This window comes from Thermobia domestica, chromosome 16, assembly GCF_964235325.1.
Source record: "Thermobia domestica chromosome 16, izTheDome1.hap1.1, whole genome shotgun sequence".
Taxonomy (NCBI): domain Eukaryota; kingdom Metazoa; phylum Arthropoda; class Insecta; order Zygentoma; family Lepismatidae; genus Thermobia; species Thermobia domestica.
Window position 1 is genome coordinate 22889935 of NC_137469.1, and position 15178 is coordinate 22905112.

Consider the following 15178-nt stretch of genomic DNA (forward strand, 5'->3'; position numbering starts at 1 on the left):
CTCAAATTAAATGAATTATGCTTTAAGGTGAATGAATATTTGATAATAGAAAATATGTAAGACTTTAGATTCTCGAGTAGAAAGTTATTTAGTTTCATTTTCGTGTTTATTTCATGGGTAGATTAGTATGCTGTATCCTGAGCATTATACTTGCCCGCTAATCTCAACAGTACTGCAGGTAGTATACCAAGCAAGGATGATATGTATAATTACTCCCATAGGAATAAATGGAGAATCGATTTTTGGCTGTCCATATCTTGGGATTAACTAAATGGATCATACCCATCAACAAATTCTATTTCTAACCTTTGACCTTACATATATCCTGGTCTAAATTGATGGTAATCCATCAAGTAGTTCTTGATATTTTATGTCTCTCGTAGTGATGAGCTCAAGAGCCTTGGTCTTGCAGTTTTTGCAAGAGTCTTGCATTTGCTCATCACTAGTCTCTCGGAAGGACACACAGACAGGCAAAGTAAATATATCAAGAAGTTTTTGATAAAAGCAATCTCTTTTATAATATGCACTTAAGAAACAGCTTATTCATTTCAGATACATACATTATTTAATGTAATGATTACATACATTATTTACTGTGTGTAAAAGGAATTTGCACAGTACACTAGTAGGAGGTTTTCAAGATTTTTTGGCGTCAAATTTCGTCTATTGTCTGTTAAAATAAATTTTGTTAGGGCGAAAATGACAGTATCATCTGACGTGATCGGACAATATTTGTGCAATGACACAGAAAGTTCGGAATATTCATTTGACAAAAAAAAATAATAAAAAAATAAATAAAATAAAATAAAATAAAATAAAAATTACTGATCCCACCCACGTAGTAGTTGATTAGTTCGATCTTTTCAAATCCTGGATTCGAGCTAAGCATCATATCTAACATTTTTTTCCTGTTTCCCCTGGGGAAGAATTTAAAGTTGTTTTCTTAACAAGATCGAGTATCAATAATCTCTCACATGCCCCTCTCCCTAATTTTCAGTCTGTGCACATAGTGCTTTTTGTTTGAAAGACATACTAGAAAAGAGTATTTCCACTCAGAGGATTGAAAAAAAAAACTTTTTAAGGGATATCCAATACACACAAAACTACCGATTCACGACTTTAAGAACATTAAGATGTTCCATGACTTCAAATATGTGTAGGAATATGGAAATACCTTTAGAAAATGCATAAACCTTGAAAATATGCTTTTGAAAAATCCGGGTCCCGGTCATCAGTAATAATTTATATAATAAATACTACTTGTTTCCGTGTTTCGAATATTACTACGCCATATGAACCTGAATATTACTTAAATTTATGTTTCTTTTTCATCTTTCTTAGTGCACCTGCAGAGCTCCTCGTTGCTATATACAGTATTGATCGTATGTACCTCTGGTATCAGAGACCCGGGTTCGATTTCCTATGCGAACTCGTGCGGTTCGGATACCATGCTAATCTGTAGGTCCATCTCTTATAGTTCCGGTGCTGGAAAGGTCGTTCAACTCCAAACCAACCAGTCAACATGCACCTGTCATAATCTGTCTCTGGACGAAATAAAACACTGGGTTTTCTTCATCTTTTGTATAATGTTGCTTTTAATAACACTGTCCAACAAAATTTGAACTTTTTTATGTTATAAGGGAAACAATACGTACTTCTGACTTACTTTTTTGTGCTGATTTCAAATATTTTTACAGAACTTGTCCATCACCCAGTGTTTTTGAGTAATCACATGAAAAACATTTTTCTGTTTATACACTATAGTATTATGATATCTTAGCTGAAATTACATTTACCCACCTAAAATGTATATGAATTGAATTTTCGGTTCTACTTTGATTGAGGACCATCTCTCTTCAGTGTCCAACAGTAGTAAACCAACATATTTGGACACCATTCATCCTGGTACCGCCTTTCCATTTTTTCGATGTCTTAGTGGAAATGCTCCCCATGTTTCTCGCTCATAGGCCCTAGGATTTCAGGGAAGGAATCGAGTTAGAAGTGCAGAAAATATATTTTAAAAGACATATTACAGCCCATTATCTTGTAGTTTTCAATCATCTCATTGACAGGTTCTCTGTAGTTATTAGACCTGAAGTTTCCTGGGAAGCTTGTGACATTTTTTAAAAAGATTGTCATGCAGTTGCTTCTTGCATATTTAAGTAATTTTTAAATTGCGTATCTTCCATCAGTTCCCGTATTTGAGTGCCAACAAATATTCCTTCTTTTAGTTTAAGATCACTGATACTTGGGCACTTATTTTTCAGGAAAAGAAATGCACTACCATCACACGATCCAATGCTTTCACAAAATCCTTAATCAGGCCTAGTTTGACGTGCAGTGCAGGCAATAAGATTTTTTTCAGAATGTACAAGTAGTTGGTGAAGAACATTTTCTTGTCCTGGTTGATTACATAAGTCTTCATATAATATAATGAAGTCTTTTAATATAAGGATTACATAGCCTTTCACTCCGTAATAATAGCTCTTAATAGTTATTCATTAATTAATCAAACATACACCACTATAAATAACAGTGCTATTACCTTATATCTATCTGAAGACCATTGTCTGAAGTTGGAGTCACACGTGGACATAGAGCTCTTTCGTTAAATCTAAGCATCTTGGCAGAATTGACAGGGTTAAGAAATAGTTAACTAGTTCGAAAGTCACTATAACGATAGCGACAATGCAATTAAACCAATGACCATCCATTTTAAAAAAAATTCGTCTACCCTATAAAAATGTTCATAGATCTTTTTTATAATAAACTATTTACATCTTTAACCTTGTTTATTAAGTTAGAGTTTATTAATAGGTTTAGTAATTGTCTAGATGACAACGTCAATAAACTCAATCGTAGTATATCACAAAATACTTTATAAGCAATTCTAGAGTGACTAAAGTAATTAGTATTGAGTAATAGAAGATCAAGGTTAGGGTACAAAACTCAAAATTACAATAGAGTTGAAGTTATTGTTAATTTATTACAACAGACCCATGTTATAAATAAGTAAAACTGTTAATAGTTAATACTATTAACTGTTAAACTGTCTGATGTAATAAACTGTTAAAACTGTTAATAGTCTATTAGATCAGATCTACTCATACTATGTTAATAGTTAAAACCTTTAACTGTTAAACTGTCTCATGTAATAAACTGTTAAAGCTGTTAATAGTTTGTTAAACTGTCTGATCTAATAAACCATTAAAGCTGTTAATAATTTATTAGATCAAATCTACTCATATTACGTTAACTACCGGTACGCAAACTACCGGTATCTGGTATAATAAATTGTTAAAGCTGTTAATATAGTTTATTAGATCAAGTCTACTTATACTATGTTAATAGTTAAAACTATTAACTCTTAAACTGTCTGGGGACTAATACCACGGAAATCTAGATTGCAAAATTTTGTTGTTGCCATAAAATAGTAAATAAGTATCTACCGCGTTGTAAAATAAAATAAAAAGTCAGGAACTGACTCCGGCAGTCTTTTAAATATATATATATAAAATATCAGTACATGGAAATGAGTAGACTATAAAATATTGGCCTCAAAATTTCCACACTGAATTTACATTTCACTACCTTGCTTCCCGAAAAATCCATTTTATCGATATACCAATTCCAAGCGTCGGTATTATTTTCTCCTCATCTCGTTTATTATTTTGTTATACATACATACACACACACACACACACACACACACACATATATATATATATATATATATATATATATATATATATATATATATATATATATATATATATATATATATATATGCTGCACTGAGATTATCTCGAAAAACGAAAGAAAAAGGTATTTATCGATCAGTAAACGCAAATATAAGTGAAAGCTAAAATAAAGTGAAATGATGCACTTGTATCTGGTAACGTTGGTATCGATCCATTCTCGAATATAAAAGCACTGCGTATCCACCCAGCCAAGCTGTATCTCTATTAGAGACGCCCAAACCCTGGAATGCTTTTGACGCTTTTGATTGGAATGAAGTAGCGAAAACTAATTTTAAACTGGAAGTAATGGCGTTAAGGAATGTCAAAGGATTCTCTTTCTCTTTCATGCTCTCTTTATGAATCTGTGACAAGTACCAAAAAGGATATTTCTTCCCATGTCGCGTGAACGATTCAAACCCATTTCCCACGATTCGGGAATGAATCAATCAGTACAGTGATTTGTTTTCACTCCGTCACTGTGTGCTTTTTGACGTTATTAATACTTTTACCACACGAGATTTTTGCACTTCTAATGAGAAACGTCTGGTTTCTTCGCAGATATGTACCGCTTCGAAAACCTTTTAACCCATTGGAATCTTCAATTAGTATCTCCGAAGCCATGAGATACGAAAGCATTAGTCTAATTTTAATTAAAATATACATAGAATATTAATATTAATATTGTGGAGTCCTTTGGATTTTTAAAAGGTAATACTATGATGACTACTTAGAAGGTTGTTGACGCCTCTTAGAAATACTGCCACTTTCGTGGCAACAAAAGCACGAAGAATGAAATATTACCATTTTTGCGTACATGATTTCTCCTTGATTAGATTGTAGTTAAGCGTCTCTTTCAGCACTGAGACTATATGAGACATAGACTTACAGCTTAACGTAGGGTCCGAGTCACATGAGCTCCTGCCGGGAATCGAACTCGGATATCTCACGCCGTTCTTTGTTGCTGGTCATAGATGCGTTTGCGAATGGTATTAACACAAAAATGTGAGAGTTATTCAATATATAAGTTTCCCTAAGCTGTAAAATATTTATTTTAAAGATACATTTATAAACTATACATATATGTATACGTGGGTCCTTCCTCACCTATTCACATAATCCCCATTGAGATTCAGGCATTTGTCTAATTCTTGGCTGAAGTTGTGGGTCTGAATTTGGATTTAAACGGCATCGGAAGTGTCACTGTTCATCTCAGTGACCTCGAAAACTATGGATTCAGTACTAATATCGGTCATTTTCGATCATTTTATACATATATCTCTCACCTTCCTCTCCCCCACGTTGCGGGATTGAATTTGAATTTAAACGTCATCGGAAGTGTTACTGTTCATCTCAGCGACCCCGAAAATTATGAATTCGGTGCTAATATCGGTTATTTTCGATCATTTTACATATCTCCCCATCCCCTGCCCCAAGTTGCGGAGCTGAATTTGGATTTAAATGGCATCGGAAGTGTCACTGTTCATCTTAGCGATCCCGAAAACTAGGGTCTATAGATTCGATACTAATATCGGTCATTCTCGATCATTTTTATATATCTTCTCCCTCCCCCTCCCCTAAGTCAGACCGTCAACGTAAAATGAAAAAAGCAATCCCAGGCCTGAACCTCATCTATGTTGAAAATTTGATCGAAATCGGTCGGGTAGCTCAAGATATATTGTCACAAACATAGTCACTTAGGGCCTTATGCAGAGTCGTTTTGACATATGATTAGCGTCATACTAAAGGATTGACTACTGCAGGAAACTTATGTTAGTAGAACTCTTTAGTATGACACTAATGACGCGTCAAAACGACTCTGCATAAGGCCCTTAGATTTTAGCATTTTTTTTTTTTTTTTTTTTTAAGTTTTGTTTCAGTAGAGTAAGTTATTTTCAGCCACTTTAATCTGTTTTCCATATCAGAAACAATATTATTTTGACAAATCTTTGTTTTTCTGAAAGGAATAATATATCCTGTATTTATTTATTTATTCTTTGTGATCCGATATCCAACTTCAATTCTCTTCAGGTACAAATACGTTTTTCCTGTCATGTGTGTATTTCATACATGAATAAACTTCCCTCGTCTCTTTTGCAAGATGCATACATGTATGGATTAGCAACGGGCATCATCTTGTACTGGCATACATAATAATTCCAGCAGAGTAGAGAGACAGGCGATTTTGAAAGTTATGTCTGGCGCAGTGAAATGAACCTGTCAGTACTTGTTTGTCGATCTAAAAACAAGACAAAAACCAATATTTCCTCCTGTAAAGAGGAACAAGACACACACACACACAAAAAAAGCTAAACATTATTTTTCAGATTCTGACGAAATAAATAACCGTGAAGTATTTTGACGAGAGACGCTTACTGCACCAAAGAGATCAGGTCAAGAATTGCCATAGATAAAGAAGCATTCAACAAGAAGCATTGCAGCAGGCTCAATATTGGACTTCAGAAGAAGTTGGTCAAGTGCTATATATGGAGTATTGGACTGTATGGTTCAGAGACTTGGACATTACGGAAGTTAGAGAAAAAAATATTTAGAGAGCTTCGAAATGTGGTGTTGGAGGATGATGGATAAGGTAAAATGAACAGAGAGAGCAGCAAACGAAGATGTTTTAAAACGGGTAGGAGAGAAGAGGACACTTCTAGCCACCATCCTTCGTAGGAAGGCCAATTGGATTGGACACATCTTGCGAGGAAGTTGTCTTCTTCACACCGCTATAGAAGAAAGATGGAAGGGAAGTGAAGAATAGGAAGAAGAAGAACACAGCTGATCGATGATTTGAAAGATAGGAGAAAATATTGGGAGTTAAAAGAGGAAGATGAAGATCGAGAAAAGTGGAAGAAACATTTCCAGACCCAAATCTAAAATTGAAGAAAGAATTCGTCATTAGTCCTAGGACCTGCCGAAAGGCAGAATACTTAATAATAATAGTAATAGACGCAAAATCTTCAAGAATGAAAATACCATTGTTAAAACTGAAAAGTTTTTCTTAAAGAAAAGAAAAGAAAAAGAAACTCTGTTACATTGACATTTCGTTCTGAACGAAATACGGTCGGTTCAAATTTCTTTTTTTTTTTTTAAAAAAAAAAAAAGTAAATTTATTTTTTTTAAACGGCGTGACAAACATCTTGGCATTTGAAGGCGGCGCTTCAAGTTCCCTTTAAATGCTGCTAGCAAATGAGAGACCATCGGTATTGCCACGTTTATTTTGTACACATCCACGTCTATCCTCTGCCACCTAATCGCGCTGTAGTTCGTCCGATTAGCCATAGACATTCCCCTTAGCACTTGGCAACATCGCGTCAGAGCTTGCGTTTTATTCGTTTAGCTGAAATGCCAAGATGTTTGTCACAGACTTTAGTTCTTCAACCATTGAAGTTGTAACGAAACTTGGCAAAATAGTGCTTTAATATTAACTAACTTTTTTGTTTTGACTGATTTCTTCATACAATTATACGGTACAGGTTTGGCATAAAAATACTTGACACAGACAGCGTTCACCTCTGGTGCGTAGGGGTCCCTGGTTCGATCCCAGCTCGCGCCAAGTATGCTTGGTAGTGGACAGACACTGTGTTCGTGGATTTTCTCGGGGTTTTCCCGTTTCCTCCTGCTTTCTTCTTTCTGCCATTACATTCACTTCTCATTATCACCATCTTCTTTAGCCTAGCCGGCATAATCGTGGGACGTAAAACTTGAAGATTTCATTTCATTTCATTTCGACATAAATACATTTGAAATGAATCATGGAGGTCATGTCTGGCGCAGTGGAATGAACCTGTACGAAATTATTACAAAATGTATTATAACACATATTTTCATTCGATGCTATCCGTGTTGATTTGGTCGGAGATTGTACACAGGTATTTTTCGCTACGTTATCTATTTTTTTTTTTATGTAATCATACATTTAGATACCGATCCAGAAATTTTGTAAAATTATTTACTGGAATGAAGTAAAATGTTTTAGTTTTACGTTGTACATTTATGTCCCTGTGAATGAGAATATGTCAGAAAATGGGAGAACCTCGGGAAAACCCACGAATACGATGTTGTCCACCAGAAACCCACGTGGCCTGAGATCGAACCAGGGATCCTTTAGTGCCAGAAGTGATCGCTCTACTACTGTGCTACTACTATGCCGCAGCAACCTTAATGGGAGAGGAGAGAAAATCAAAAACGAAAGTCTGGTATACTTGAAAGATATTAATTCGCATAATTAATAAACAAACATATATTCATGCATTTCTGCACCTTATTGAAAAAAGTTTTGCGAATATTTTTTTTTTTTTAACTAGAGCGTCTTGTTTGTTTCAAGTTCTTCAGCCGTTAAAAAAAAAAAAGCAAATAATACCAAACCACAGACTTCTTTTAAATATAGGCTATAGTTTTTGCCTAGTACTAGAGTTCCTTCTCATGACGGCTCTTGAGAAAATCATACTGGAAATCATATCGGTGTAAATTGAATTTTAACGCTATAAGTTAAGGGAAGAAAAGCTTTATACTGCTTCAGAAAGCTTTTCCTCTCATTTTCTAGCGATAAAATTTACCTTATTATTATTATTATTATTATTATTATTATTATTATTATTATTATTATTATTATTATTATTATTATTATTATTATTATTATTATTATTATTATTAACTAACTAACTAACTGACGCGGCGCGGTGGCTCAGTGGTAGAGCGTTCACCTCCGGTGCTCGGGGTCCCTGGTTCGATCCCAGCTCGCGCCGTGTGGACTTTGTGGTGGACAAGCACCGTGCTCGTGGGTTTTCTCGGGGTTGTCCCGTTTCCTCCCACTTTCTTCATTCCACCATTTCATTCATTTCTCATAATCACCGTCTCCTTTATCCTAACCGGCATAATCGTGGGACGTAAAACTGAAAGATTTCATTTCATTTTTCTATGGCCTATGGAACCCGGAGGTTCAATGCCGCGTTCACAAAAGCTCTCCACTGACTTCTATCCTTAGCTAACTGCATCCAGTTTCTACTTTGTATTCCTATCTCTGCGAGATCCATCTTAATATTGTATTCCCATCTGCGCCTAGGTCTTCCGAATGGTCGTTTTCAGATTGGCCTTCCAGTCAAGACTTTGAAAGCGTTTGTACTTTCTTCCATCTTTTATTATTATTATTATTATTATTATTATTATTATTATTATTATTATTATTATTATTATTATTATTATTATTATTATTTCACTTTTGAGCAATGATAGGAGAGAAGAGAATATTGTGATTGTGAAAACATGAATGCGAAACCGTGGGGTCCCTGGTTCGATCCCCGACCAAGTTGAAGTTTATGCTGGACAGCATGGGTGTCCGTGAGTTTTCTCGGGGTACTCCCGTTTCCTTCCACATTCTCATTCTCCTCCCCACCACTTTTTCCATCATCATTCATTTGCCTTGATCATCCGTCTTCTTAAGCCTAAACGGTATAATCGTGGGACGTTACACTGAAAGATTTCATTTCATTTCATTTGGGTTGAAAATTTCAACTGATTTACACCAAGGAAGTAGTGTTTCAACATCTTGTCTGCCCATTCGTTCGTCTAGAGCCCTACCGTTTAACGCAGTGGTTCTCAAACTTCTTTGTGTAACATCAGGGTAACATTCATAAGTCTTAAACGGCACAAGTCCTAAAAATATAGGCACAAGTGCTAAATTTTAGATGTTGTGCCGTTTAGGACTTCTGCCGTTTAGGACTTGTGCATTTTAGGACTTCTGCCGTTTAGGACTTGTGCATTTTAGGACTTCTGTCGTTTAGGACTTGTGCATTTTAGGACTTCTGCTATTTAGGACTTGTGCCGCGAAATGATTTATAGAACTTGTGTCGTTTAGGACTTGTGCAGCTTACGACTTGTGCCGCGAAATGATATTTAGGTCTTATGCCGTTTAGGGCTTGTGCCTTTTTCATTCATTTGCTTTAGTTCTGAAATTCGCCACCACCACACGAAATTGAGACGATGCAGCAACTAGTAGGGATAATGTTACGAACGTTGCTAATTCCAACTGTAACAGCAATTTACTAAAAGAAGATGATACCACGTCACACTAGTTTGATTTTTTGTTAGTGATGGTACTATAAATTATAACAGTGTAAGACTATAAGGTTCGAAAAAATAATGACTCTATATAGTACTAACTATTGTTCCTGCCAAGCCGCGCTGGCTCAGTGGTAGAGCGTTCACCTCTGGTGCATAGGGTCCTTGGTTCAATCCAAGTTCGCGTCAAGTAGACTTTGTGCCTGGACAAGTGCTGTGTGTGTCGGTTTCCTCGGGGTTCTCCTATTTCCTCCCACTTTATTAATTTCATTCATTTCTCAACATCACCGTCTCGTTTAGCCTAACCGGCATAACCGTGGGACGTAAAACTTAAGATTTAATTTCATTTTCATATCAGTGTTGTGGACAGAGGGATCAAGTCGACGTTCTGTCATTGCATCTACATAATTTACACCAAAAAATATGTGGCAAGACATTGCTCCTCTTCTGTTATTGTTTACTAAAGAAGTATTTCAGGCATGTGTAAGAAACCGTTACAGTCGCCCTACGTGCTTGATCTCGAAAATCCTTTCGTATGAAATTGTCGTACAGGGCAAACGTCTCCTTTCATATGTTATTAACATAAGTCTTTCAACGATACTAAAACCGCCACTGAAAACTAAAGCATACATGCTACGCAAACAAAACAATAACATGTGCGTATACAAAACAAAGAAGACGTTGCTGTATTCTAATAGCCAACAGACTTGACTACCCATTGAAATAATACACAATGTAATAATTTATTTCTCCCAGCCCCGCGGCACCGGTATTTTATTTTCTTAATTCTTATTGTTGAAGTGATGATGTAGGCGGGATAGCGAGGAAGGCTTACCGAACACACACAATTCTCTCTACCTACCTTTCAGTATACACGGACATGCGCTGAGCATGTTCCGCGCCGGAAAAACAGCTGAGCATCAAACGGGATACGCGAGGCACCGAAGAGAACGAACTACCAGTAAAATTGCACGGGACTACAGTGACACACAAACACTACCGAAGCGCGTAGAAACAAGAGCACTACAAAATCACTCGCTCCCCTCCTGCAGTGCCGAAAGTAACACTAGAGAAAAGAAAAAGAAAAACAATAGACAAGTGATCCTAGATAATTAGTAAACCGTATTTTTGATTATGTGTGTGTGTGTGGTTTTGTGTGACAGTGTGTGAAAATCCAGCATTAAAAAATAAATAAACAAATCCACAGGGACCAGTGAAAGTATTCTTTTTGTATTAGTGTGTTTATACTGTGTTAGTAGTGTGGATATTGTATTGGCGCCGGATATTCTTCTTTTTATTATTTTTAGCTTCATATGTGGATATGTGCGTGTCACTGACTCGCCTACGTGCGTCAGGAAAGCACATGCTCTTTCTTGCCTACTCTCCCTGAGAAAGTGTTTTTTTACCCGGTGCTTCCAATTACGTGCTCTACGATCCATTTACAACTTTCGGATAACAACTTTAGCGAAGACGGGGGCTTCCGTAATTGCATTATAAGTGCACTTTTCCCACTAGCGCCCTCTCTTCTTTTTTAATTGAAGCTATTAATAGCTAGATATTTGCGCCACCTTAACTTGGCTGTATTTCGGTCCTGTGTACATTTAAAACCACTTCTTGACCTTATTAACAACAGTGCCGCACTAATTAACAGTGTGGATTTTAAGAGGCTATATATATGTAAATTGTCAGCCATAGTTTGTTACAAATGTGTATTGTTTATATTTACCTAATATGTTTGAATGAGATCTCCGAAATGTTAGTGAATTAACCTCGCTACAAAATGCATCTATAGCCCACCTATTAATCAAAAATTAAAAAAAAAAAAAATCACCCATGTGATTCTGGATTACGGAAAACCAATCAAAAAACAAGATAAAAATCATTGATTGTATTTTTTTTAAAAAATCTTGTTTTGTGTAACAAAAATTTGTTTATATGTGAAGAATAAACAAAATGTTTATGTGATTATACATTTTTTTGTGAATTCCACAACAGTTCGACTGTTGTTTCCACATTACTTGTCTATAAACAGTCTATTACGTATGTGATAAAAAGAATGTTCAAGAAAAAAGATAAAAAAGGATTTTTTTCATTCATAACTCGTCAATCTTTGTATACAAGTTACTCAATATTCTGCTGTTCAAGAAATAAATAAGTATAAAAGGTCTAAAGATACCGTGTGCTACAATTTTAGGAAAGACCTTTACCTGAGCTACCGTAGCGAGCTTTTAAAAACAGTACCTACAGAAGCCGTTGGCCTATTTTTGTCTTCGGTGCTTGAGTGTTTGAAGAACGGGACAGTTTGATTGTGTTATCGTACTGAAGTTCAGTGTGTGTTGTGCTGTTTTTTTTTTAAGTGATAAAAAAAAAGCGGAGAAGAATTGAACACGACAGAAAATTAATTTCGTCCGTTGCTTTTACAGTGTTGCCAGTATAAATTTTGTGATCTTTGAAAGTGAAATAAGGGGAACTACATTAAAAAGAAAAGAAACTTACAAATAAGATTTGTGGTTTACGTGGTTCTACTGTGATCCGTCCTTGTTAAGATCAAAAGTGCGGGTTGCGGAGGTGAAGCCGTCGTATCTTTGGTATTTACTGGGTAGCTTCGAAGGAGCTGGACACGGCCTCTGGAAGGGGATCATTGACCCGAGGGGGGCTATCCATCTCCTCTTCCCCCTCCCTGCTGACCTTGACCTCGGCCAGTCCCGAGATGACCTCGGAACGGGCCGGGATGGAGGGGCACAGGGAGAAGCTACCCCGTACTCTTAGCACGAGTGTTCTTCGGATCAAGCATCGGTCATCGTTTTGGGAGAAGTTCTGGGAACAAAGAACTAAACGAGAAGTGTAAGTAGATATATATTTGTCAATTTTGTCTTGTTTTGTATTGTATAGTATTGTAGTTATTAATGGTTATTTCTCGACAATGACGGCGCCAGCTGTAATTTCTTAGAGGATAGGGCAAATGAGCAAGGAAATTTTTTGATGGTATACCGAAAAGTAGTTTGTATAGTATATTCATATAGCTTGACTCTACATTACAATAAAATATGTCAGGGGTCAGGCATAGTCAGGAAAAGGGGGCTCTCGCCGCCCTTGCTCCCTTTCTCTGGAGTTGTTACTGGATCTTGGTGAGTTCAACTGATATTGTTCAGTGATTTTACACTTATTATTTAAAAAATAATGTTTAAACGACATTCGGTTTGCGATACAGATTAAAGAATTCACGACATTAGCTCAGAACCTCAAAGCCAAATAGGGTTTAATCTATATGAGACGGTACATTGTATGATGTATGATGCTGTTCAGTGCAAAAAATTAAGGAAGCCAAAGATAGGGCACATTCAATGCCGAATTTAAGTTGATGGGGCCCTAAGCTATTGAAAGGCCCCTTTATACGTCAAGCTTCAGGGACCCTTTGTACTTCAAGCTTTCTTTTTCACCGGCAAAATGTTACCTTTTTTTTTTTTAGGTTTGAATATATGCTATATGCTAATTTATGCACCTAATGGACGTCTAAATGAAAACAAGGGCTCATTACAAACAGGGCTGGAAAAGGGGGCTTCATTAGAAGCGGGGCTGGATAACAGGGTTCTCATTACAAGTGGGGCTAAGAAATAGAGCCCCATTACTTGCTTCATAAAAGCATAGTACATAACAATACAAAACACCATTGTTGTATGTGCGTTTTATGTTATTTGGAAATTCATCACAATATATTTTTCTTTAATTTTTTTGGGTCCCCAAGCGAGTGGGGCTATAGCTTGTTTAGCTTATTCGTAAATTCGACACTGGGCATATTCTACCCTAAAATAAATTAGTTCAACTAATCTTCTAATTTAAGTTCAACGTAATATTGCACCAAATGCCACGGGCGCCGATTTCTCTGTAAATTTGGGGGGGGGGGCATTTAGATGCAGAAGGCATATATGAGGATTTTTAAGACAAATTGCATTCAAATTATGTCAAATATTGTATATTCATAAATACAATGCGGGGGCTTGCATGAGCTTTGGGGGGGGCGGTCCCCCGATCCCCCTGGAGTCGGCGCCCTTGCCAAATGCCAACCATATGAAACAGAGTTCAAGAACATTTTGGTTGGGCTGCGCCTGACCTGGCTACGGTCTTGTGCATTTTACGTTTGGTTGCACTGTTCGTGGTACTTTTGTTATATGACGAGGTATTTCCGGCGGAAAAATCATTAGTGTATATAGAAGTACCGTGTATTGTCATGTTTGCTATTTCACCCTTTTCTTTTTAACGTTCACAAACATTTGAGTTAACTTTAGTTATTCGTAACGGATCACGGAACACTTCCACCTCCTAGAGAAGTAGAAATCTGTCGTAAAAATGTCCGGTTTTATGTAGCGTGTAGGAGAGCCTTGTAAAAATAAAAAAAGGAAGCAATAGTCTAACTTATTTTTTCCGTGTTTTCAAACTCATTCTTACTGGGATTTGGTGAATTATTGTTTAAGTCTAAAGTGAGAAAGCTTGTTATTTCGTTCTCACAATACCTGATAACTCAGGGATTGAGATGGAGAGAAACCGGCGTGCTTCGTTCAGTTTTATGTCCCAGAATGCTTCGGAAATACGGTAGGAAACGGACACATCTTTTATCCATTGATAGTAAGCAATTATATATTTTTTTTATATCTATATAAAACTGATAAATGATGCAAATCTTTTCTCAGTTGCACTTGCGAATGGGGTTAGTAGTACCGTTAGAGATATAATAGAATAAGACTTGAAGAAGTACACTCAATTTCCTCAATTAATCGTGGGAAATGTTAAAAGATTCTCAATTCATACACTACTTCAGTCAGTTTCAAATGTTGTGCTAGGAAGTTGTTCTAGAGCTAGGGCCTAGGAATTTTTCATTGGGGAGAGCATTTAAAATATTGTAAACCAAAAGTATTGTTTCATAATATGGAGACTTTAATAGCGCACCATACAGGATTCGATCCATAATTTTCTGACGGGAGGTGCAACAATAACTACTAGTTCATTTGAACTAAATTTGATTTTTTAAATACCTTTAGGCATCTGTGGTATATGGTGTGAATGAAGAATTGTCCTGGAAATGATCAGTTTCTGGTCTCGGGAATCGAACCCACGATTTCCTGAATATAAAGCCAACGTTTCACCAACTGAGCCACGGCCGCTTTGTGTCGGTATAATTATCAGTATATAATTAACTTGCTGCTTAAGGAAAAAAAAAACAATCTTTGTATGTCAAGAAACTTAATTATCTTTTCTGCTTTTGAGAATTGTAACGTTATTTCCATATGAATAGGGCAGTATTAGTTATTGTAGAGAACACTTTTCTTAAATACAAACAAATTTACAATTATTACACATTTAAAATTGATAGTTTAAAGTCT

General features: G+C 36.2%; 1 protein-coding gene across 7 annotated transcripts in view; it reads left to right on the forward strand.

Annotated features, from left to right (window-relative positions):
* The window catches only part of dnc (phosphodiesterase dunce), an 872058-nt gene that overhangs the window by 434598 nt on the left and 422282 nt on the right, over positions 1-15178 (forward strand). The window contains exon 1 of one of the 7 annotated variants that reach the window (XM_081742189.1): positions 10697-12644. The exons of the other annotated variants lie outside the window; for them this stretch is intronic. Coding sequence (XP_081598315.1) covers positions 12511-12644 — 134 coding nt within the window. The 5' untranslated portion in view covers positions 10697-12510. Of the gene's footprint in view, positions 1-10696; positions 12645-15178 lie in introns of those variants that run through there. 7 annotated transcript variants of the gene reach the window in all.